At 48.1% G+C, this 26,200-nt stretch overlaps 1 protein-coding gene across 1 annotated transcript; it reads left to right on the forward strand.

Annotated features, from left to right (window-relative positions):
• Positions 1–852: 852 nt before the first annotated feature.
• Positions 853–6,496, forward strand: LOC127298519 (uncharacterized). Its single transcript, XM_051328367.2, has 3 exons — positions 853–2,811; positions 2,945–3,509; positions 3,603–6,496. The coding sequence occupies exons 1-3, from the start codon at positions 1,206–1,208 to the stop codon at positions 5,941–5,943; spliced, it is 4,512 nt and encodes a 1,503-aa protein (XP_051184327.1). The 5' UTR covers positions 853–1,205; the 3' UTR covers positions 5,944–6,496.
• The last annotated feature ends 19,704 nt before the right edge of the window (positions 6,497–26,200 follow it).

The raw sequence follows: 26,200 nt of genomic DNA on the forward strand, positions 1-26,200 counted from the left end.
TGAGTTTTCTCCTGTTGATGGCCCTTTCATCCAGCCTCTTTCCCGTGGGGTGCTCGATGTCGGCGTTCATGCTTCCATGGCTTCTTTGTTGCCTGACGATGACTCTGATGCTTCTCTACCTGGTTTGCGTTCGTTCTTCACTTCCTTTTTCTTCTGTATGTCTTCTTGATTTTAATCTCACCTTCTTCATCCTTTTGTACAGGTTTCACCCCTGTCGACGATGCCACCCGTCTGCCAGCCTTGCAAAGCCGGACCTCATGGACACCTCTGCCAGCGGCTTCTTTAGCAGCCGTTGATATCCCTGGTCCGTCTTCGTCTGATGTCTTACGTTCTGATCCTTCCATTGACAACATCTCTGCTGATCGTGTTGGACGGACATCTGCGGTTCCTCCTGTACATACCATGCTCCAGCCGCATGGGCCAGCTGTGGGAGTTGATCCATGGTGGCGTGGTTCGTGCACCCTGCTTTTTTCCTGCATCTCTGTTGCTTCCTTGCTTTTACTTTTTACCTGCAGGTTTTTGTTTTCCTTTCAGTTTCTGCCACTCCTTTCACCTCTCCTCATAGAGCAACTGCGAGTCGTCGTCATCGTATGGCTATGCGGCAGCATACCGCATTTGTACGGGCATCTATGCTTTCTACTAACCCTCATAGAGTCACCTTCCAAAGTCCTGCTGCGAATGGTCGTCCGCAGCGTCGTCGTCGCCAGTCCGCTCTGAGACGGCGGACTGCTCTCCTTCAGCCAGGTAGGACTGCTAAATGTCTTCATAGAAATGCCTTCCCGAGTTTGCCGCCTGCTCGAAGCCTGAAACAAACACTCAATAATTGATATGTTACACGTTCAGTCTGCTATGTATTCATTTTGTAGATTTTTTTACAAACCAATTTCCAGTTCCCGCTCCATGTGCACTCGCCTCGCCCCTCAACTATAATACCATAGAAGTGAACTAAGAAGGTTCCAATAGAACACTAGCACATCGCATGAAATGGTGCATGGTTCTAAGCTGCGGTTCTCAAAATATGATAGTACTCCACTTTTTGTGTTTGTTTGGGCTACCTCACATTTACGTTCTGTTGCTTCCTGTTAACTGCATTCTCCTTTTCTCCAATTTTTTTGTCAGCTGCTACCGCCGACGTTCAGTTGCCTCTCCGTCCAAGTTTGGTCAGGTTTCTCAAGGGTAAGTGATGGAACACTTCTTCTGTTCTGATGGTTTATTTTTTTCATATCGATTTTCTCCTTACACGTTTCATGACTATTTATTTTCTGTCTTTTATTGCAGCTGCTTGGCCTGGCAGATCCTATTACAGTGGTCCTCACCTTATCTGCCAAAACTGTGGCGCTTCGTACTGGTATCAGGAGCGTAATAAGCGCCTCAGTACAAAGTACCATCCTGTCTATACTGGTTGTTGTCGTGCTGGCCGAGTGTCTCTTCCGGTTTATCCGCAATGGCCTTCCCCGTTGTCTGACCTTATGCGCTTTGATGGCGGGTCTCAGCCAGATCGTTTCATGCGTTTGATTCGAGAGTACAATTCTATGTTTGCTTTCACATCTCTCGGCGTCCATGTTGATAGAACAGTTAATGTTGGAAATGGTCCGTATGTGTTCAAGATTTGTGGGGTCGTTTGTCATGAAATTGGCTCTTTGTTGCCTCCAGAGAGTGATCGTGTTCCTAAATTTGCCCAGCTATATATTTATGACACCCAAAATGAATTAGATCATAGGATGGGCATATTTAGTCAAGACGATGAAATTGGTGATGTGACTGCTACTGATGCCCCTTCTGCGTCATGTGCTCAGTCTTCATCTGCTGTTGTTGGTCAGCGGCGTCGAAGAGAAGATCTATCAGGAGATGGCTTTGATGCTTCTTCCACGCGGCCAGCCCGACGTCGGCGTAGGGAGGAACCTGATCCTGCTATTGTGCAATCTCTGACTACAATGCTCAATGGGTGCAACCCCCTTGTGCAGACATTTCGTATGGCAAAGGATAGAATGTTTTCTCCTGATGCTCCTGAGGTTGCTGTTCGTTTATATGGGCATGAGGGTGCAGACCATGGAAACCGGTATTCTTTACCTGTTGCCCCCGAGCTGGCCGCTCTCATAGTCGACGACCTCACTGTAGAAGCATGTAGGTTTGATATTATCGTCCAGAAAGAGGCTGGTTATCTTCAGCGCATCTCGCCACTTAACCCCTCCCTCATGGCTCTCCAGTATCCACTTCTGTTTCCTCATGCTACCATCGGGTTCCATCTTGGTATCAGGTATCGACAGATTGATGGCATACCGTCGACTGGACGCAGCCAGGTGTCCATGCTTGAGTATTACTGTTACAGATTCCATTATAGGAAGGGTGAGCCAAGTCCTTTCACTTGCTGTGGCCGATTGTCACAGCAACTTCTTGTGGATTGTTACTCCTGTGTTGAGTCATGCAGATTAAGTTACCACTTCTGGAATCAGAGCACGCTTCGGTCCGAGACATATCAGGGTATTTCTGATGCTCTTGGTGAGGGAAACTCCAGTGGTAAAAATGTTGGGGTGCAGTATTTGTTACACTCGAGTTTTACTGGTGGACCTCTATACATGATTCAGAATTACCAGGATGGGATGGCTATTTGTCGGGTCTTCGGAGCGCCCGATCTTTTCATTACATTTACTTGCAACCCTAAGTGGGATGAAATAACTGAAGCGCTTCTTATAGAGGCTGGACAAAGGCATGTTGATAGACCGGATATAGTTACGCGTGTTTTCAAGATGAAAATCAATGAATTCACTGGAGATGTCAGGCGGGGCGAGGCGTTTGGTGAGGTCCATGCATGTATGTTTATCTTCTGTTTTGTTTTCTATTGTTTCCATACAGGTTACTGTGTTTTGCCCTGCCTCCTCACAGTTCTTTCGATTATATGTGTGTTCCACTTACTTATATATGTCTTTTTTATTTTATGAAACAGATTTATACGTTGTGGAGCTCCAGAAAAGAGGCTTGCCCCACATACATAGCCTTGTGTGGCTGGATGCAGACACGGAAGACCCGACGCCTTCTACTATCGATTCTTTTATTTCAGCAGAGATACCAGATTATGCTACAGATCCATTGGGATATGCGCCTGTGGAGGAGTTTATGGTACATGGCCCATGTGGTGAACACAACCCTCATTCTCCATGCATGAAAGACGGTGTTTGCTCTAAACGATATCCCAAAGAATTTAACGAAGAGACTACAATTGACGGTCTTGGTTTCCCGGTCTACCGTCGAAGCAACAACGATCGGTATATTATAAAGAATGGAATTCGTCTTGACAATAGATGGATTGCTCCTTACAATATGTCTTTGGTAAAAAAGTTCCAGGCTCACATTAATGTGGAGTGGTGTAATAAAACCAACCTTCTTAAATATTTGTTCAAATACCTTGCTAAGGGCCATGATATGGCAAGGGCCCGGTTTCATTCTATGTACCAGTCTACAGGCTCCGAGTCTACTGGAAGAAATGAGATAGACGAGTATGTAAAATGCAGGTACATTCACAATGTTTGCTCTTTTGCTATTTGGTAATCCGGTTTCTCTCTAATTTCCTATTTGTTTATGTCGCCTTCATTATTGTTGACTAGGTATTTGTCTGCCTGTGAGGCGTGTTGGCGTATGTTTGCATTCGACATTCATGTTCGAGCACCTTCTGTTGAAAGATTGGTGGTCCATCTTGAAAATATGAACCGTGTTATATATAGCCAAGATGACAACCTTGCTGATGTTATTTGTAATCCCAATAAGTACAAGACTATGCTCACAGAGTGGTTTGTTGCTAACCAACGGTACACAGATGCTCGTGAGCTGACGTATCTGCAATTTCCATCAAAGTGGAGGTGGGACGCATCAAGTAAAAGATGGCGAAGGAGGAGGCGTCACTTGAAATTCGGCCCCCCTATTGGCCGTATCTACAATGTGCATCCTAGCTGCGGAGAACTTTTTTACCTACGGATGCTCCTAACGGTTGTCAGTGGTGCTACAAGTTTCAGTGACTTAAAGTTTTACCATGGCAGATTGCACACCTCTTTTAAGGCAACTTGCCAAGCGCGTGGGTTAGTTGGTGATGACAACGAGTGGTTCCTCTTATTTGATGAAGCAGTGCAATGGGCCTCCTCTTACCAGTTGCGTCATCTGTTCATGACTGTCTTGCTATTTTGTGGTGTCACTGATGGACAACGGCTACTAGATAAATATTGGCGGTTTATGGCAGATGATATAGCTTTCCAGATTGCACGCTCCCTGAATGACACTGTTCAAGCAATTCCTTCTGAATATTTGCATATCCAGCTGCTGCATGAGCTATCTGTCATGTTTGGTAAAAATGGATATTCCTTATCATCCTTTGGTATATCTACTGAATCCATTACCACTGGGAGGTCGCTTGGTAACAGGTTGATTTTAGAAGAACTACAGTATGACAGAAATGAGCTTAGAAATATGGCTTCTTCTTTTCATGGAAGGTTAAATGGAGATCAGCTCAGTATCTACAACCAGATCATGTTTGCAGCCCTCAATTCTGCTGGTGGCGTTTTCTTTGTTTCTGGTCATGGTGGTACAGGCAAGACATTTTTGTGGACTTCTATTATTGCAAGGTTACGGGCCGACGATCATGTTGTTCTTGCTGTAGCTTCCTCAGGTGTGGCTTCACTTCTATTACCAGGTGGAAGGACAGCTCATTCACGTTTTAGGATACCTGTTGAAATCAATGAGCGCACCATGTGCACCATTTCTCGGGGCAGTAATCTAGCCGAATTAATAGAGAAAGCAACACTCATACTTTGGGATGAAGCACCAATGACACACAGGCGTTGTTTTGAAGCGGTTGATAGGACCATGAGAGATATTTTGTCTCTGAACGATCCTTCCCGGAAATTGCTCCCTTTCGGTGGAAAGACTATAGTTTTGGGAGGCGATTTCAGGCAGGTGCTACCTGTTGTCGAAGGGGCCAGCAGAGCGGAAGTTGTCAATTCTTCTCTTATGAAGTCACCCCTCTGGCAGCATGTAACCGTTCTTAAGCTGCAGAGGAATATGAGATTGTCTAATCCATCACTGTCCGATGAGCAACGAGCTGATTTGGAAGAATTTGCACAATGGGTCCTCGATGTCGGTGATGGAACCGTGCACATGGACACCCGAGGAGGAGAAGCTACACCTTCCTGGATCTCCTTGCCACCAGATACAGCATTGCTGCCAGATTCTGATCCCATTTCTGCTATTGTTGATTCAGTTTATGACTCATTTGCTGGAATGTATTCTGATGCATCTTATCTGGCAGACCGCGCCATAGTGTGTCCTACTAATAAAGTTGCTGACTCTATCAACGAGACTGTTTTCTCTAGGGTGCCTGGAGAGGAGATGGTGTTCGAGAGTTCTGATTCCATTTGTAAAACTCTGGACCATGCAGCTAATGCAGAACTGTTGTATCCTCCTGAATTTCTCCATAAGATCGACCCTCCAAACTTTCCGCAGCATAGGATTTCATTGAAGGTAGGGGTTCCAATAATGCTGCTAAGAAATATCAACCAAGCTATCGGACTCTGTAATGGTACCCGTTTACTGGTGACACGGCTTGGTGAATGGGTCCTCGAAGCCAAGATTATGACTGGGACCAACATTGGTGAACGCGTGTGCATACCAAGGATTGTTTTGCACGCGCCAGCCACTAAATGGCCTTTCACATTACAACGCCGACAGTACCCAATTAGGCTATGCTATGCAATGACTATCAACAAGAGCCAGGGTCAGACTCTTAAGAAGGTCGGGGTATACTTGCCGAAGCCGGTTTTCTCCCATGGGCAATTCTATGTCGCTATCTCAAGAGTAACATCAAGGGAAGGGCTGAAAGTACTGGCCCTCAATGAATCTGGCAACCCGACTACCCAGACTAGAAATATAGTATACAAGGAAGCCCTTGGTCATCTATAAGGGTCACTTCTTATCTGGTATATTTTGTTTGCATATACATGCTTTATTTCCCTCCGTCTTATATGCTTTCTAATCTTTCTTATTTCTTCTTTTTCTCATCTATCGTTTGTTCGCACAATCAATGTATTTCCTTTTCCTTTTTCCGCTCCGCTGAGTGATTTGGTTTCGGGGTTACCTTATGTGTCAGGTTATCTCTGCTCTCTTCTGCGATGTTGCGTTTCTTCTCACTGTGTTGTCACTCATATAGCCATTCCTCTTGCTCTCTCCCTTTCGTTCTAATATTTCCTGTTTGATGAATTGTCAGTTTGTACTATGTTTGCTTATTTCTTTTACAATCCATAGCTTCAGTTCTCACTACATGGTACTAATTACAGGTTTATGGTCACGCGCCCTTAAGGTGAATCACAGAGGCATATAGACAGAATTCAGTTTGTTAATCAGTTGTTTTCATCCACTGTCTATTCTCTGCTATATGGTCACTGTATGTGTAAAAACCTATAGTACTTGCTTGCTTTTGTTATGGTCGCATCTGATTGACTGGAACAACTCTAAATCGATGCATGTTATGTACCTCAAGCTCTTATTCTTTTCAATGTGGCTTTTTGCACGCTGAAATTCCTGCTCACATGCACGCTACTGCTACTCCAAATGAAATTTCTCCAACTTAGACAGTAGAGAGAGAGAGAGATGACATACCGTCTATTCAGCTGTTGATCTCTCAATCCATGGTTTCTCCAGCTGACCCTCCGTAGCCTGGCCTGCCGCGCTCCTCTCTCCACCCTGCGCTCTCCGATTCACGGTGCGGCGTGCGGCGCGAACAAACACCGCCTGTCCCCAATGGACGAACCTTCAGCACACTACCTTCCGCCCCGACCAGGCAGGACGTCCCTGCTCGTGCCGACTGCGCCCGCAGCAGTCTCTCGGCCCCCGTCCCCATCACCTCCGCCCTCTTCTTCAGCTACCGTACTGACAGGTAGCGCCGCTCTTCTGCACACTGTTATCTGATCCGTGAGTTCTTTTTCCCCAGCTGACGATACATGGTGCCAGCTGAATGGACTAGCTCCACCAAGGCCGAAACAGTCGCTGCGGCCACATAAAGGGCCTTACCGTAGCCCGCCAGGCAAACAAACATAAGATGGCCCGGTTACTTATGGATTTCAGATGACGCTGTGGAGCATCCGCGAAAAAAAACGCTCTTCGCATCGTCCGCTCCGCGCGTCAGCCGCCGCTGCCGATGCGCGCCCCATGCCGACACCTGGCTTCATGCGATGCATTCACCTGTACAGCCGACGTCCTACAAGCACTGGCCAGTATACAGCTGCGGAGACGCTGCTCCTCTCTGTCCTTGGAAAAGCCGGAACAACCTTAGCGGACGCCGGATCTACGGATACGTACCGCGTCGGAGTAAAGTTTCTTCGTCCCCTGCGTCGTCTCTCCCTCCCATCTCTCTGCTCGCAGTCCTCTCCCTCATTTAACTCGGCTTAACCATTCTCATTCAATCGCAGGTTCAGGAACACCAGAGATGCAGGCCTTGCCGCTTAAAGCCCTGTCCCCGGACGGACCCAGGCGCAAGATCGTTGTACGCGTCTCAAGGATTTGGGAAGCCAAGAAAAGAGATACAGGAAATGTGTACGAGCTGGCTTTTGTTGCTGTCGACTACGAGGTACAGCTCTGTAATCTTATTCGCCTAAAAGTCACACAAGTCTATGAGTGTTTACATCTGCCTGACATTAGATCAATGTCCTGTACCTCCTCAGACCTAATTCCAGGATTTACAGAGAAGCCCATTTTTATAGCTTACATTTCTTCATCTTCATACACCTGCGAGTAGTAGCCACATGTTGCTAATACATGCAGTTGCAGTATACATTTTTTTCTGTTTGCACGCATTGAGTACTACAGAATCACTTACTGTTAAACTTCTTTAAAATTTATTGATGTCCTCCATGTTATAACTCATCGACCAATTCCTCTGAAAAAGTTCAGGTTGCAGCCAACCACACATATGATCTTCCTTATTATTTTGTTTTGATGCATCGGCATGCCACGGACTCTCATATGATTCACTTGCATCTACTGCTGTTACAGGGAACTGTGATGGAAGGGAATGTACCGGCCGTCAATATGACCCAGTTCAAGGATGTGCTCAAAGAAGGCACCATCTATACCATACAAGGCTTCATGGTTAAACCAGGTCGTGACAGATACAAAACGGTGGACCATCAGCACAGAATCACCATCACGCAGTATACTAAAGTACAAGAAGTCCTTCCAGAGCCTCATGGCGTGCCTTTGGTTGCCCACTGCCTGCAACCACTCTCTGTTTTGGAGAAGCGTGCCCGCAATACCATAGTTCTATCAGGTCAGCTATCCATGTTTTCTTCACCTTGCTCCTCCCACTTGCTGAACCCTTTTGTACAACTCATACTTACACGGTCTTCCTTTACTTCTAAAACAATAGACGTTCTCGGCCTAATCACAGAGCTGACAGGCCTCATACACTACGGGAAAATCAGGCGCTGCCGTGCAGCGTTTCATTGCCGTGAGGCACTGCACGGCAAAGATTTCTTTGCCGTGTGGCGCGAGAGGGACGCACGGCACAGAAATAAAGCACGGCAAAGTTTTATGGTGGCGCACGGCAAAGTATCGCCGCACGGCAAAGTTAGAAGTGCCTCACGGCAACGCGTTGGCGCACGGCAAAGCCCTCCAGAAGCGCACGGCAAAGAAGCCAGGACGGCAAAGATCCTTTGCCGTGCGTTGCATTCTTTGCCGTGCGTTGCATTCTTTGCCGTGGTGCTCCCTTTGCCGTGCGGCCAGGAATAGTGCACGGCAAAGCCTCCTTTGCCGTGCGTTGCATTCTTTGCCGTGCGCCAACAACCATTTAATTTGTTTTTCTAACTATTTTATTTCATCTAATACTTATATTTATTTTGTTAATTAGTTTTTCTTTTTGATGACTATTTATTAGACAATGTGCAATACAAAATTACTCTCCATGTTCATCCCCCCACATATATCAGCGTTCCGGTGCTCCGGCGGCCGTCCCCCTCCTTCCCCCCAAAACAGCGGGACGGCGGGTCTACCCCCGTAGATTTCTCCGCGCGAGGGTGCACAATGTACTTTTTCATTCTTTTAGGTTTGTTAGGGTTAGGTTTTAGGTCCAGTTGCAAGTTTTGGTGGCATTCGTGCGCCGGGGGTCATTCCCCCCTAAAAACGGCTGTCTGTGGGCCTCGGATGGTCTACCCCCTAGATTTCTCCACGCGAGGTTCCACCAATATACCTTTTCATAGGTTTAGGTTTGTTTAGTCCATGGACATATTGAAAACCATGTGTGGCACCCTTTGGCACAGTCTAGCCCCCGATATACCCGTGGCGGGACACTTCACCGTACACGTCCAGGAATCTGTTAAGTGTTATCGCCCGAAGGTGAGGGATGTCAGACCGGGGATCCATGCCATGCACCATTTGGTGAATCACACCTTGCATCACACTTTGACACATAGAATAGGCCCACATGCAAGATTTGGTGGGGTTCCGGTGTTCCGGTGGTCGTTCTCCCCCTCCTCCCCCCAAAACAGCGGAACGTGTGCCCCGGCGGGTCTACCCCCCTAGATTTCTCCGCGCGAGGGTGCACCAATGTAACTTTTCATTCTTTTAAGTTTTTTTAGTACATATACACATGGAGAACCAAAGATTGGGACCCTTTGGCACATATACCCGCAGCTAGAGCCATTATCACACGATCGACGGTGTGCCTGATCTACTGGTTAGGGTTAGGTGTAGGGTTAGGGCTAGGGTTTAGGGGCTAGGGCTAGGGTTTAGGTTAAAGGGTAAGTATTTATGGTTAGGTATAGGTTTAGGGTTTAGGGTTAGGGTTAGGGTTTATGATGCATGGTTCTGCAGCTCCGGCGTCGTGGTTTAGGGATTTAGAGGGGTTTAGGGCTCGAAGCCTCCCCAGTTTAGGGTTTAGGGTTTAGGGGAGCTACTTTTGCACCATTACACCTTGCATCACACTTTGACACATATCATAGGTCCACATTCAAGGTTTGGTGGGGTTCCGGTGCTCCGGCGGTCGTTATCCCCCTCCTCCCCCCAAAACAACGGAACGTGTGCCCCGGCGGGTCTACCCCCCTAGATTTCTCCGCGCGAGGGTGCACCAATGTAACTTTTCATTCTTTTAGGTTTTTTTAGTACATATACACATGGAGAACCAAAGATTGGGACCCTTTGGCACATATACCCGCAGCTAGAGCCATTATCACACGATCGACGGTGTGCCTGATATACTGGTTAGGGTTAGGTGTAGGGTTAGGGCTAGGGTTTAGGGGCTAGGGCTAGGGTTTAGGTTAAAGGGCAAGTATTTATGGTTAGGTATAGGTTTAGGGTTTAGGGTTAGGGTTAGGGTTTATGATGCATGGTTCTGCAGCTCCGGCGTCGTGGTTTAGGGATTTAGAGGGGTATAGGGCTCGAAGCCTCCCCAGTTTAGGGTTTAGGGTTTAGGGGAGCTACTTTTGCACCATTACACCTTGCATCACACTTTGACACATATCATAGGTCCACATGCAAGGTTTGGTGGGGTTCCGGTGCTCCGGCGGTCGTTATCCCCCTCCTCCCCCCAAAACAGTGGAACGTGTGCCCCGGCGGGTCTACCCCCCTAGCAGATTTCTCCGCGCGAGGGTGCACCAATGTAACTTTTCATTCTTTTAGGTTTGTTTAGTACATATACACATGGAGAACCAAAGATTGGGACCCTTTGGCACATATACCCGCAGCTAGAGCCATTATCACACGATCGACGGTGTGCCTGATCTACTGGTTAGAGTTAGGTGTAGGGTTAGGGCTAGGGTTTAGGGGCTAGGGCTAGGGTTTAGGTTAAAGGGTAAGTATTTATGGTTAGGTATAGGTTTAGGGTTTAGGGTTAGGGTTAGGGTTTATGATGCATGGTTCTGCAGCTCCGGCGTCGTGGTTTAGGGATTTAGAGGGGTTTAGGGCTCGAAGCCTCCCCAGTTTAGGGTTTAGGGTTTAGGGGAGCTACTTTTGCACCATTACACCTTGCATCACACTTTGACACATATCATAGGTCCACATGCAAGGTTTGGTGGGGTTCCGGTGCTCGGCGGTCGTTATCCCCCTCCTCCCCCAAAACAGCGGAACGTGTGCCCCGGCGGTGCCTCCGCCCTTGATTTCTCCGCGAGGGTGCACCAATTTAACTTTTCATTCTTTTAGGTTTGTTTAGTACATATACACATGGAGAACCAAAGATTGGGACCCTTTGGCACATATACCCGCAGCTAGAGCCATTATCACACGATCGACGGTGTGGATGATCCCAGGGTTAGGGTTAGGTGTAGGGTTAGGGCTAGGGTTTAGGGGCTAGGGCTAGGGTTTAGGTTAAAGGGCAAGTATTTATGGTTAGGTATAGGTTTAGGGTTTAGGGTTAGGGTTAGGGTTTATGATGCATGGTTCTGCAGCTCCGGCGTCGTGGTTTAGGGATTTAGAGGGGTATAGGGCTCGAAGCCTCCCCAGTTTAGGGTTTAGGGTTTAGGGGAGCTACTTTTGCACCATTACACCTTGCATCACACTTTGACACATATCATAGGTCCACATTCAAGGTTTGGTGGGGTTCCGGTGCTCCGGCGGTCGTTATCCCCCTCCTCCCCCCAAAACAGCGGAACGTGTGCCCCGGCGGGTCTACCCCCCTAGATTTCTCCGCGCGAGGGTGCACCAATGTAACTTTTCATTCTTTTAGGTTTGTTTAGTACATATACACATGGAGAACCAAAGATTGGGACCCTTTGGCACATATACCCGCAGCTAGAGCCATTATCACACGATCGACGGTGTGCCTGATCTACTGGTTAGGGTTAGGTGTAGGGTTAGGGCTAGGGTTTAGGGGCTAGGGCTAGGGTTTAGGTTAAATGGTAAGTATTTATGGTTAGGTATAGGTTTAAGATTTAGGGTTAGGGTTAGGGTTTATGATGCATGGTTCTGCAGCTCCGGTGTCGTGGTTTAGGGATTTAGAGGGGTATAGGGCTCGAAGCCTCCCCAGTTTAGGGTTTAGGGTTTAGGGGAGCTACTTTTGCACCATTACACCTTGCATCATACTTTGACACATATCATAGGTCCACATGCAAGGTTTGGTGGGGTTCCGGTGCTCCGGCGGTCGTTATCCACCTCCTCCCCCTAAAACAGCGGAACGTGTGCCCCGGCGGGTCTACCCCCCTAGATTTCTCCGCGCGAGGGTGCACCAATGTAACTTTTCATTCTTTTAGGTTTGTTTAGTACATATACACATGGAGAACCAAAGATTGGGACCCTTTGGCACATATACCCGCAGCTAGAGCCATTATCACACGATCGACGGTGTGCCTGATCTACTGGTTAGGGTTAGGTGTAGGGTTAGGGCTAGGGTTTAGGGGCTAGGGCTAGGGTTTAGGTTAAAGGGTAAGTATTTATGGTTAGGTATAGGTTTAAGATTTAGGGTTAGGGTTAGGGTTTATGATGCATGGTTCTGCAGCTCCGGCGTCGTGGTTTAGGGATTTAGAGGGGTTTAGGGCTCGAAGCCTCCCCAGTTTAGGGTTTAGGGTTTAGTGGAGCTACTTTTGCACCATTACACCTTGCATCACACTTTGACACATATCATAGGTCCACATGCAAGGTTTGGTGGGGTTCCGGTGCTCCGGCGGTCGTTATCCCCCTCCTCCCCCCAAAACAGCGGAACGTGTGCCCCGGCGGGTCTACCCCCCTAGATTTCTCCGCGCGAGGGTGCACCAATGTAACTTTTCATTCTTTTAGGTTTGTTTAGTACATATACACATGGAGAACCAAAGATTGGGACCCTTTGGCACATATACCCGCAGCTAGAGCCATTATCACACGATCGACGGTGTGCCTGATCTACTGGTTAGGGTTAGGTGTAGGGTTAGGGCTAGGGTTTAGGGGCTAGGGCTAGGGTTTAGGTTAAAGGGTAAGTATTTATGGTTAGGTATAGGTTTAAGATTTAGGGTTAGGGTTAGGGTTTATGATGCATGGTTCTGCAGCTCCGGCGTCGTGGTTTAGGGATTTAGAGGGGTATAGGGCTCGAAGCCTCCCCAGTTTAGGGTTTAGGGTTTAGGGGAGCTACTTTTGCACCATTACACCTTGCATCATACTTTGACACATATCATAGGTCCACATGCAAGGTTTGGTTGGGTTCCGGTGCTCCGGCGGTCGTTATCCCCCTCCTCCCCCTAAAACAGCGGAACGTGTGCCCCGGCGGGTCTACCCCCCTAGATTTCTCCGCGCGAGGGTGCACCAATGTAACTTTTCATTCTTTTAGGTTTGTTTAGTACATATACACATGGAGAACCAAAGATTGGGACCCTTTGGCAAATATACCCATGACTAGAGCCATTATCACACGATCGACGGTGTGCCTGATCTACTGGTTAGGGTTAGGTGTAGGGTTAGGGCTAGGGTTTAGGGGCTAGGGCTAGGGTTTAGGTTAAAGGGTAAGTATTTATGGTTAGGTATAGGTTTAAGATTTAGGGTTAGGGTTAGGGTTTATGATGCATGGTTCTCAGGCTCATGGCGTCGTGGTTTAGGGATTTAGAGGGGTTTAGGGCTCGAAGCCTCCCCAGTTTAGGGTTTAGGGTTTAGGGGAGCTACTTTTGCACCATTACACCTTGCATCACACTTTGACACATATCATAGGTCCACATGCAAGGTTTGGTGGGGTTCCGGTGCTCCGGCGGTCGTTATCCCCCTCCTCCCCCAAAACAATGAACGTGTGCCCCGGCGGGTCTACCCCCCTAGATTTCTCCGCGCGAGGGTGCACCAATGTAACTTTTCATTCTTTTAGGTTTGTTTAGTACATATACACATGGAGAACCAAAGATTGGGACCATGCAGGTTTTGTTGCCGTGCGCAGGCGGTATGTGTGCCCCGGCGGGTCTACCCCCCAAAGCTGTATTGACAAATGCACACTAAATCAACTCAAATATTTGAAATGCTAAAAAAAATTGAAATTGAAAGAATGATACATACATTATTAAATAATACACATGTTGAAAAAACAGGTTTAATATAATGTAGAAATAGAAATGAATGTTGTTGACAATTAAAATGAAAAAAATATAAAAAAACATCTTTGCCGTGCGCAGGTGCACGACAAAGAAACCTGCCGCACGGCAAAGGCCCCTTTGCGCACAGCAAAGGACACGCCGCACGGCAAAGGCCTCCCTGCGCACGGCAAAGAGGGCCCGCACGGCAAAGGCGCGTTGCCGCACGGCAAAGAACGCCGCACGGGAACGAGTGCGGATAAGCACCTGGTCGGGACGCATCTGAGCCACAAACGCGCCCTATCCACCGAGCCGCCTCGCCCTTCTCTGCGTCCACCGCGCCGCCGCCTCGCCCGCCGCCACCTAGCCCGCCCGCCGCCTCGCCCGCCGCCACACGCGTCCGCCTCGCCCTGCGCCGCCGCCTCCCGCCATCAGCCACGCCGGCCGCCACCACCCACGCCGGCCCACGCCGCCGCCACCACGCACGCCGGCCCGCGTCGCCGCCACCACCTACGCGTCACCGCGCAGCCGCCGCCACCGGGCCCTCCCCTAGCTAGCTGCTGCTGCTCGGGCCCCCGGCTGCTGCTGCTCACACGACGCCGAGCCGCCATCACCCGGGCCGCCCTGCCCCTGCCCTTGCCGCCCCCTCCTCCACCCGAGCGGCGCCCCCATCTCCTCCACCCGAGTGGCGCCCTCTTCCCCTCCACCGAATCAGGTAGCTCGATTTTTTGGTGAATTATTTAGTAATAATTTTAGTGGTAAAGATTATTTGTTGTAGTAATTTAGTGGCTAATTAATTTTAGTGTAATTAGGGTAGTTCAAATAAATATGCATGCTAATTGTTGTAGTATTTAAGGTAGTTAAAATAAATATGCATGGTAAAAGAAATATTCATTTTTCCGCATTTGCAGACGATGTTTTGAGGTGGACACAGGGGCCGGCGTTGTCGGGGTGCTTGAGGAGCGTTGCTCAAGGGGACCATTTTACCGGAGGGGATTTTGCCGGAGGGTCGTTGGTCTTCTTCTCCGGCAGTCGATCACGCTTCGAGGGTGAGAATCCGTTCGCCTCTTTTGTACCTAGGTTTTTTTTTTGTGTCTAGATCACCAAGTCTGTCGCGATACCTAGGCGTCTCTTCCCGACCGTAAGGGTTACGCGGATAAAAATGCATTAGTGGTCTCGCATATTATGAACCGTAACTCTTACGGCATTTATCGGGACAGCCGGCGGATGCGTAGTTGGGTACGTTCTCCGTGCTCTACCCCGATCCGAGACAGGATTTCGGTAGCGCCTCCCCGTTGTTCTCCGGATGCACACCCCTCTCGGCTTTTTGCCGAGACGTGTATCGGGAGAGCAGCGGGGAGGTGCTGCCGAAATTCTGTCTCAGATCGGGGTAGAGCTGGGAGAACGTACTCAATCTACGGATCCGGCGGCTGCTAGGAGCCCACCTATTAGAGTTTCAGGTTGATGCACGCGTAAAATAAATAAATATATGATGCATTTATTTCATATTTGATATATAAATGCTATGTTCGTCTGTTTTGTTGCTGATTAGAGGATGGATAATCGTGGTTGGATGTACGATGGCAGAATCAGTCAGTGGGACTATACTGATGAATGGGGAGAAAAGACCGAGCAGTTTGTGGATAGGGCGTTTGCCATCCCTAGCAGACCTATAAGTGTTTGGTGCCCTTGTAGTAAGTGCGCTAACCGAAAGGCACAGGACAAGGAAACTATGAGTATGCACCTGATCAAGTTTGGGTTCACACCATCCTACAGGATTTGGACTTACCATGGAGAAAAGGCAAAGAAACGTGCTAGGAAGGAGGTGCGGCAGATTCAACCTAGGGGGGAATATGACACTGGTTTTGATAGGTGCTTAGAAAACTTGGCTAATGGTAATGTGCCTGAAAGCTCTCATGTAGAGGTGGAGACACCTCAGGATGCAGAGACAAGTGAGGACCCGGAGGAAAACACAAAGGAGTATTATGAGGCTCTGTTTGCTTCGCAGAAACCCCTACATGAAAATACAGAGGTTACCCAACTAGATGCCATCGCTCGCCTTATGGCCTTGAAGTGCCATAGGAACTTGTGCAGAGATGGGTTCGATGAACTTCTGGTCATCGTAGGCAGCCTTCTGCCGAAAGGGCACCTCTTGCCGCAAAACTTCTACTATTCGACCAAATTGCTCAGTGACCTTAAGATGTCATCTCAGCAGATACACGCTTGTCCAAAGGGATGCATGCTATTCAGAGAGGAGCACGCTGACACAAATTATTGCATCAAATGCAATTCCTCTAGGTACTTTGAGGTAGACCGCAATGGTGATGGTCAGAAGAGGTAGACCACGGTTGCCAAGAATATCCTCCGCTATCTTCCAGTTCTACCGAGGATCCAGCGGCTCTTCATGACCGAGGATACTGCCCAGCAGATGAGGTGGGCCGTGGAAGGAAACAGATACACCGACAAGATGATACATCCGTCGGATGGTACTGCATGGAAGAACTTTGTGAAGAAATTTCCACCGAAAGCGGGTGACCCGAGGAGCGTAGCGATTGCGATATCAACCGATGGGTTCAATCCATATGGTATGTCGGCTGCAGATACAGTTGTTGGCCGGTGTTTGTTATTCCCATGAACCTCCCCCCGGCGTCTCGCATGAGATCGGAGAACATGTTTGTGTCGATGATAATCCCAGGGCCCAAATACCCGGGCAAGAACATGAATGTGTACCTGGAACCGCTGGTGGATGACTTGGTTCGTGGCTGGGAAGGTCGCGGGATCCGAACATATGACGCATCAAAGAAGGAGTACTTCGATATGTATGTGTGGTACCACACGTCCCTGCATGACCTGCCAGCACGTGCTTTGTTCTGCGGGTGGTGTACACATGGGAAGTGGCCTTGCCCACGGTGCGGACGTGCCGTGACTTTCTTCTGGCTAAACAAGGGAGGCAAGTATTCATGATTTGATGAAGCTCGACAGTTCCTTGAGCAGAGGCATGCATACAGGAGTGATGTAAAGAGTTTCAAGAAAGGCCGTGTTGTCCGTGGCCCGAAGCCAATTCCGAAGACCGGAACGGAAATCAAGGCCGAGTTAGATGCTCTTCAGCCTAGCCCTGATGGGAATGGTTTCTTAGGATATGGGGAGACACACCAATGGACTCACAAGCCATGCTTATGGAAGCTCCCTTACTTTGAGTTTCTCGAGCTCCCGCATAACATTGATGTAATGCACACCGAGAAGAATATCAGTGAAGCCATTTGGAGCACGATTGTGGACACTGAGAAGACGAAGGATAACATAAAGGCTCGAATTGATCAAGAAATGTGGTGTGATAGGCCAGAGTTGAACATGCAGCCACCTAATGGTGCCAAAAAAACTTGGACTAAGCCACACGCTCCGTTCTGCCTCACAAAGGCCCAAAAAAGGGAGGTCTTCCAATGGATGAAGGACTCCTTGTTTTTCCCCGATGGGTTCGCAGCCAACTGGATGAGGGGCCTGAACATTGAAACGCTGCGAGTACAAGGACTGAAGAGTCATGACTACCACATATGGCTTGAGCGGATAATGCCGGTGATGATTCGAGGCTATGTCCCTGAGAAGACTTGGCGAGTGCTAGCGAGGTTGAGTTTTTTCTTCCGCCAGATTTGTGCTAGGGAGTTAGACACTAAAGTGATTGAGAAGCTGGATGAAGAGGCACCCGTGTTGCTTTGCGATCTAGAGAAGATCTTTCCTCCAGGGTTTTTTAATCCGATGCAACACATGATCCTGCACCTCGCGGAGGAGTGCTTAAAGGGGGGCCGGAATTGGGGCCGTTGGCAGTTTGGTCCCGAGAGAGAAACACAAAAGCTTCGTCAAATGACTGGCAATAAATGCAAGATCGAAGCATCCATAGCCGAGGCAGTCCTGAATGTGGAGGTGGCAAACTTCACCACTAAGCACTATGATCCCAACATTCCCACAAAGCACAACCCGGTCCTCCGTTACAATGCCGCCAACAATGAAGAAGTACCCAAGCTTAGCATCTTCGTGGGGCTTGGTGGCAAGTCAAGTGGCTCGAAGCCATACAGAACGGACCTACATGAGCGGACCTTGATCCACTCGTATGTCTTAAACACCATGGTCGAAGTGAAGCCGTACATCGAGTGAGTGCGAACCATTTAATTATTCGCAAACATTCACTCGTATGTTTGTGGCTAACTCTTCCTCTTTTCATCGGTATAGGAAATTCAAGGCTATACATTGGAAGATTACCCACAGGGAGCCTACCCCGGAAGAATCCAAGCAAATTTTCGATAAGGGAGGTGGTTTCGGTTTCAGTAGCTGGTTTTGTAATTTGGTACTATTCTATCCAAATTAGCTAGCACTTCCGACATTTATCGGTCATTTCTCGTTCTAAACTTCTTGTGCTAAACTTGTAGGCAAGAACTGACAAAGAGATGAAGTCAGAGCTAAGAAAAATTGCTAGGGGCTTTGACCATTCCGTAGAAGCGTTCAACTCCTATGACGTGAACGGGTATCGCTTCCAGACCCATCAATACACAACAAGCCGGCCCAACGCGAAGACAATAAATAGTGGGGTGGTATGTCAAGGTGATGATGGGCTCCATTACTATGGAAGAGTCGAGGGTATATACGAGCTGAATTACGGGTTTCACAAAGGGCTAAATCCCGTCGTCTTCAAATGCCATTGGTTTGACCCATGTCGGGTGAGACGGGATCCTGAAATTGGGTTGGTCGAAGTTGAAAGGAACTCCGTTTATAAGGGAGAGGATGTGTACATCTTGGCAACCCAGGCCTTTCAAGTATTCTATCTCCCGTACGCGTGCAGAAACCCGACAAAACGTCTACATGGATGGGATGTTGTGATGACGGTGCCTTCACGCAATAGGCCGCCCCCGCCAAACAAGGACGATTACCGCCGCGTAGACCCCTCAACAAGGAGTGTCGAGTTTTATCAGGAAGAAGGGCTCCCCGGCCATTTCACAATCGGCTTGCCGACTATCGATGACATGGTCGTAGACGATGAACAAGAAGACGCGGGCATGGATGGAGACAATGCAGAAGATGAAGCTGAGGATGTCTGTGCCCCGGAAGACCTGAGTTTGCTCGAGGCGTTCAAAGCAGGGATTGACCTCGATGCAGATGGACCACCTCCAGGTTTCATTGATGATTATTGGTTCGCCGAGCCTGATGACGATGAGGAGACACGCGGTCCAATCACGGATGGCGACACAGGCTACTGATCTATGTAGTAGTAATTGTGAGGCTAGCCTATTTGTAATAACTCCGTGTAATAGAGATTGTCTAGCTAGGTTATTTGTAAGAACTCCGTGCTATGTTTGAGAGAACTCTATGGTAGCTATTTGTTGCTTCCACTAATTAATTAATGTTCATCCTTTTGCATTATTTGTTGCTTTCATTAATGTTCATCTACTTATATTTCTATTGCTTTCACTAATATTTATCTCTTTACAATATTGCGTACTAATAAACCACTCTCTTCATTTGTGTTTGCGGAGTGATTGAAGCATGCCGCCAAAAAAAGGGGTGGCGGTCTTAAAAAGAAGCTCAAGGACTTGGTAGGTGTAGGGACTTCGAGGCGGGGCCGAGCTACTACCCCCCCTCCTAGCCCCCCTCCTGTCGCTCCCACAGGGCGGCCGCGTAGGAAGAATGCGACGCGGGTACTCACTCCTAGTCCTAGCCCCCCTCCCGCAGCCGATGATGATGACGAGGAGGAGGAGCAGGAGCACCACGGGGGTGGGGAGGCCCAGGAGGAGGAGGTGGGTGGGGCGGACAGGGGGGGGGAGGGGGGTGGGGAGGACCGGAGGAGGAGGAGGGGACGAGGAGGACCTCTCGGAGGATGAGGGGTTGGGGAACTTAGTGTTCGATCCCGATCCAAGCCTAGAGTGGTGTGAGCCGGAGGATTACCGATGCGTTCCAGCTGTGGAGAGGCCGAGGCCACGTGATAGGAAGCCATATCGGCGTGGGATAACACAGCTCCCTCGCTGAAAGCACGGCGCTACAGGCACGTTGTTCTACAGCCCTATGGAAGGAGGTACATGTTAATTTTTGGCATTTCGTTATCGCAATTTTGTCATTATCAAAATTATTATCACATACATATTGATGTTGTCGTTTCATGGTGCAGCTCGTTCCAGTTTGAAGACCCGACGCAGAGACCGCCACGTGGGTACTCGAACATCCTTGGGGGCCTACTTAGATGGTATTTCCCTGGGATAGTCAATTTCCCTACTGGTGGCTGCGACGTAGCTTGGAGGTGGGCGCACTACAGCCTCGCGGAAGATCCTCTTGGCCGCGGCACCGCGGCGGATATGGTTGTTGCCAAATTCTGGGTACGTGACTTTTGACTTCTTACCATTCATACACTCTCCTTGGTTCACAATAATTGCACTAATGCCCCTTGTTTTACCTATGTGCATGGTTGCAGAAATACTTCAAGAGGGCCGAGGGCAAGGAGAATGCGTGCGATGATGTCCTACACCAGCTTGCAAGGAAGAGGGTGACTGGCATGCACTACGAGATTCAATGCGTCCGCGACTGGCACGCCGACCACTTCGTCCACATGAGTAAGGAGGACGCTCACGACACGCTCATGCAGCCGTGGCAGTACTTGCAGGTATTTGCATTTATGTGTTATTGATTTCTTTATCGCCATATAGTTTATTTTACCATAATGGGTTTATCTTGTGCATGTAGAACCCTCCTCAGTACGTCGGCAACGACGATAGGTGCTTTCATGCGATGGTCATGTGGTGGACATGCCCCCAGTACCTCAAGAAGCACGAGGAGGGCAAGAAGAAGCGGGCAGAGATGCGAGGTGGATCGCATATCCAAGGCAGCATCCCCATCTCTCTTCACTGCGTAAGGAGGTGAGCAAATTAATGGTTCCTTCATTCTTTGAATTCATGTTATATATTTGCTAACTCTGCAAGGGTGTGCCACTTCACTTTATTACATGTTCTCTTTTGCAGGAAGTCAGGACAGGAGCGAAGCCTAACGTCTTTGCCGTGCTAAAGAAGATGAAGCAAAGGAAGACGCCTGATCCTGAGACGGGGTCCGTGTGGGTTAACCCGCAATCCGAGACCCAGTGCACGTCGTATGTCTCCAAGTTCAAGCAGAAGTACGGCGAGGACACCAACCCAGAGGCCGAGGACTTTGACCCTGAGGTCGCGGTGCTTGCGGGAGAAGGCTTGAAGCATGGCCGCCTATGGTTTGGTGACGGGTGCGTCGACCCAGCGAAGGTTCCCTCTCTCCGCCAGATCCGTCGTGGTCGTAAGAGCGGCCAGCCTGAGGTAGAGCCCCGGCCACGGGCTTCGGATCTAGCTGTCGAGCGGTTACGGGTATGTTCTTCCTCGGGTCTCTACATTTCCTTTACATGCTTTCCATTGAAATGTTAATGACATCACGGCAACACAACGTAGGAGGAGATGGCAGCGAAGGAGCAGGCGGCCCAGGAGCAAAGGGCGCAGATGGAGCAGCAGATTCTGCAGTACCAGCAGCAGCAGACACAGATGATGCAGTAGATGCAACAGCAGCAGCAGATGATGCAGCAGCAGCAGGCACAGATGAGCTGGCTGATGAGCCAGACGGCTCTGTCTTCTCCACCGGGGAGTCTTCCTCCTCCACCTTACTCCATGCCGTGGATGCCGCCACCGCCCACTCATACCCCGGGGACACCTATCACCGTCAACAACATGAACATCATCCGGAGCATGAACCTCGGTGAGTCCTCCTACGCTTGTGCCCAACCCGCTACTTGTGCTTGTTCAAGTGTTCAATATGCAAATGCAAATGTTCATTCCATCAACCTGCTTATAGATTATATGTCACAAGGCAATGACGATGAGGCCGGCGGAAGCGGAGGAGGACAAGGTTGATGGCATGGTCTTCGTGCACTCATCGTCGTTGTAATGGATTGTTCGCACTTGTTATGGATTGTAATAATGGACATTGCTATGCATGAACTATGTGTGCTCGATGTGGACTCTATGTAACGGATTGTATGCATGAACTATGTGTGCTCGATGTATTTGTGGTGTTGTTGATGTGTTTGGTGATCTTATGTTGATATATATGTTATATATGCTATATTTGTGAAATGCAATATTTGAAATGCAGGGATAATTGAAAAATAGCAAAAAAATGAAAAAATCAGGCCCCTTTGCCGTGTGTGTGCACACGACAAAGGACATTTGGTCTCTTTGCCGTGTGCACACGCACGGCAAAGGGGCCACGTGTCGCCCAACTGTGCTCCTGGGAGCTCCTGGGGGCGTGCCTGTATGGGGCTTTCCCGTGCGTGGCAGAGCAAGGCCGCACGGTAAAGCCTCGCACGGCAGCGAATGTTGCGCACGGCAACGCCGGGCGCACGGCAAAGAACTTCGGCGCACGGCAAAGCAACGGCGCACGGCAGCGCTGGCAGCGCACGGCAAAGAGGGATCGCACGGCAGCGTTCGCAGCGCACGGCAGAGATGGCGACGCACGGCAAAGGGCTTTGCCGTGCATTCCTTGCATGCGCACGGCAAAGGTGGCTTTGCCGTCGAAGCCGTTGCCGTGCAAACTTTGCCGTGAGTGCACGCACGGCAAAGCCGTTGCCGTGCGTATAGGCCTCTTTGCTGTCCAAAGCCTCGCACGGCAACGTCTTCTTTTCCCGTAGTGATACCTCCCAAAGCGCAAGGAGAACCAAGAAGAAACATCCAGATCAAAGACATAGAGTACATACCATATTCTACCTTTTCTCCATGATATTTCTCTCTTTGTACTCGCTGAACCACAAATGTGTGCTCATGTTTTCCCAGTGGCAACCAATTCACCATCACTCTGTGGGGACATCAAGCAGAAAACTTTGATCAAGAATCTGTCCGTGCAAGCTCAGCACAGGGAAGCGTTGCCATCTTATTCGTTAGTATGAACGTCGACTACTACTTAGGTTAACTCTTTTACTCATGCGGCACCTACATGTCTCGGCAGGTATAACAGCCTCCAACAAATTGTTTCCTTTAACAAGTTGCCTTCTTTTTTGCAGGCAAACTGTGTTTCAAGGGCACATTCCTGACACGTTCATACATCAACATTCCCATCCCAGAGATGTTAGCCCTACAGACCAAGTACGGCACACCTGACAACCAGAGCCGCTTCGCCGTATGAACACCTATATCCTTGCTAAGTCTATTGATTCTCGGTTGCAGGTATGGAAATGAACCAAACCAGATACAATTTCATGAATTACCAAGCACAAAGCCACAACCGGTTGAAACAACTCTTTATGCTCTGTCCAAGCAAGAAAGAGATGATGTTCAGGTACACTTCCGCATTTCCCCGATACAATCGCAATTACAACAACATCCCACCTATTTACGTGCCACATACCAACCTTGCAGGGAAACTTCTACAAGATACCGATCGAGATTACAGAGGTTGACGACTAAAGAGGCTGGTGGTTTTGGTCATGCGACCGTTGCTGGAAAACAACCAAACCCAATGGAAGCATATTTAGATGCACAGATATTGCGTGCACCTGCATAGCAGGAAGCCAGAGGTTTGCACCTGCAACTGCCATACTACCCCGTTTTATAGCACACAAATAACGCCCTTTTCCTTTCCAGATACCGGATAAACGTAAGTGCCAAAGATATCACACCCACTGAAGAGAACGAGGAGATAGTGGGATGCTTCACTTTCTTTGGCGACGAAGGCAAAATGCTTACAGGCTATGATGAAAAGTTGGTGATTGGAACAGCCGAAGGACGACCAAACTACCTGCCACCAGCTGTGGCAAACGTTGTAGGCAGAAAGTTTTTAGTAACCGCTCGCGTCACCCAGGAGATATATGCGCAACAAAACATTCCATTCCGTGTCTCAGCTGCAGAACTGATAGGCACTCCTGCACCGCTGCCTTCGGCAGCTAGCAACACCGACTCGCTCCCAGCACCAGGAAACGTTCAATCGCCATCTGGAGCTAAAGAAACTCCAGGTCCATCTGAAGGCACCAGCGACTCCATCGCCACACCTCCCAGAGACGCGATGGAAACTCTTGATTCAGATGCTGAAGAGGTCAGTGCACACATACTTACTCCTTCTACTCACTGTTCCACATAGATATCTCATCAACCAACTTAATAGCATATGGTATCTCTTTGTAAGAACACGGCATCTGCAGCTGAGAAGAAAAAAAGAAAGGCCAAGACGACAGCTTCACCCTCGGCTAAGAAACAGATCAGCAGGAACCTCTTCCCAAAGAAATAAATATGCTGGGATCTGCAGGTCAGTGCACGCCCCAATCTTCAGTACACCATAACCACTGCTAGCTATACTAATTATTCTGCCTGTCCTTTTTTTCCTTTCTGCCATGGCGGCTACCATCCAAGTTTGAAGGATTAAACACCGCCGTAGAAATTAGCAGCAAGACGAAGACCTGCACCAGAAACTCATCCACTATATATTATATTCCATCTATCCACGACCTTATTATGTCCTTACCTATGTTGTAATATTACCTACTATAAGGAGAATCCACCTATGTATGATACCGTAAAACTCATTACCGCCCACCAACAAAAGCAACTGCCTTTTGCATTGTGTGCCCACATTCACATTTACTAAAAACATCAGCACTGTGTGCCCACATTCGCATTTACTAAAAACATCAGCAGTAACAATGCATGCAACATTAACCTTCTCCTCACAAATTACCTCTGATTATCACTGAATAAGACTCTCCACGCACAAATGGCCACGGGCGCGGCGTGCCGCCGCGCCACTGCCACCTAGTGTTTTAATATAAGCTTTACATATGTCATACCAGAACCAAGTGGATTGCTTATTTTGATTACACTAATATTGTTAATGAATTATGTTGAGTTTGGGGTGAAGGAAGTTTTCAAGTGTAGGGAGAGAAGAATGATGACATAGGATGAAAAATGGACAAAAGCTCAAGCTTGGGATGTCCCCTGGACGATCCAAGAAATATCCAAGAAGTACAAGCGTTAAAGCTTGGGGATGCCCGAGCCACCCCCTCTTCATTAGTAAAAAGCACCAGGTCATTTTTCAATGCGCTATATTTTTATAGCTTCATGCATTATGTGCTTTTCTTGGAGCGTCTTTATTTTTGTTTTATGTTGTTTTTTTTTCTGTAACAAGTGGTTGGACCCCATCATATTTATTTTGGAGAGAGACACGTTCCGTTTTAATTGCATGAACGCTCTAGTTTTCACTCATATGTTCAACGAGCGTTCTATTTTTGCGAGTACTGCGTTTAAGCTCTAGTTTTTCATTCATATTATGTTCAGACCTTGTTAGTTTCCTTATGAATAGATCTCTGGTCTTTATGTTTATTATCTATGAGAGTTGTTTCAGATAAGTTGATTGGTGTTGGATACGAGTAAAAAATCTCATATTAGTAGTGATGCAAATGAAAGATCTCCTTTGATGTTTCAATTGAGTTGACTTGATGATAATTTAGTTTTTGAGTTTTAATATCACCATATGCTTTGGTTAATAAGTTTTGTCGCTTTGCATGATTATGGCCATTATTGCTCTCTTAGTCGGTTGGCCCTTTCTTTTGCTAGCCTTCATTTGTACTGAGTATGAGCTCTACTCGTGCATCCAACTTCCAAAAACCAAAATGCCAATCATGTCCACCATACCTACCTATATGTGGTATTTCATAGCCAAAACAAAGTAAATTTCTTGTGTGCTACCTTTAAAACAAAACGTTCCTTGTTTTTGCAATATATAGCTCATGGGAAAGTAGCCTAAAAAACTATTGTGGTAAGGAATATGTCACTTATGTATCTTAGTTCTTATAAGTTGCTTGTTGAGAGGTAACCATTGACTTACTGGGGACGCCATCAAGCTGTCACACCTTTGTTGAATATCATGTGAGTTTCTATGCATGTTCGTCTTGTCTGAAGTAAGGAGATTTGCCATGAGCTGAAATGGTTTGAGTATGCATATTGTTAGAGAAGAACATTGGGTCGCCAACCAAAGCCATGTATCATGGTGGAAGTTTCAGCTTGGACACTTAAATCCTCAAAATCTCTTATGAGAATATTATTATTGTTGAATGCTTAAAGCATTAAAAAGAGGAGTCCATTATCTGTTTCCTATGTTGTCCCGGTATGGATGTCCTTAAGTTGAGATCTATCAAAATCGAGAAATCAAATGCGATTTATCTCCTTGGACCTTTGTACAGGTGA

Source organism: Lolium perenne, chromosome 5, assembly GCF_019359855.2.
Source record: "Lolium perenne isolate Kyuss_39 chromosome 5, Kyuss_2.0, whole genome shotgun sequence".
NCBI classification, from domain to species: Eukaryota; Viridiplantae; Streptophyta; class Magnoliopsida; order Poales; family Poaceae; genus Lolium; species Lolium perenne.

What these genes read in the sequence shown, in the direction of transcription:
- LOC127298519 (XM_051328367.2), top strand. Translation starts at nt 1,206, where the DNA reads ATGGTTTATTTTTTTCATATCGATTTTCTCCTTACACGTTTCATGACT. An exon ending in GTTTGGTGAGGTCCATGCAT is followed by an intron (nt 2,812 to 2,944) that starts GTATGTTTATCT and finishes TTTATGAAACAG; the next exon opens with ATTTATACGTTGTGGAGCTC. An exon ending in GACGAGTATGTAAAATGCAG is followed by an intron (nt 3,510 to 3,602) that starts GTACATTCACAA and finishes ATTGTTGACTAG; the next exon opens with GTATTTGTCTGCCTGTGAGG.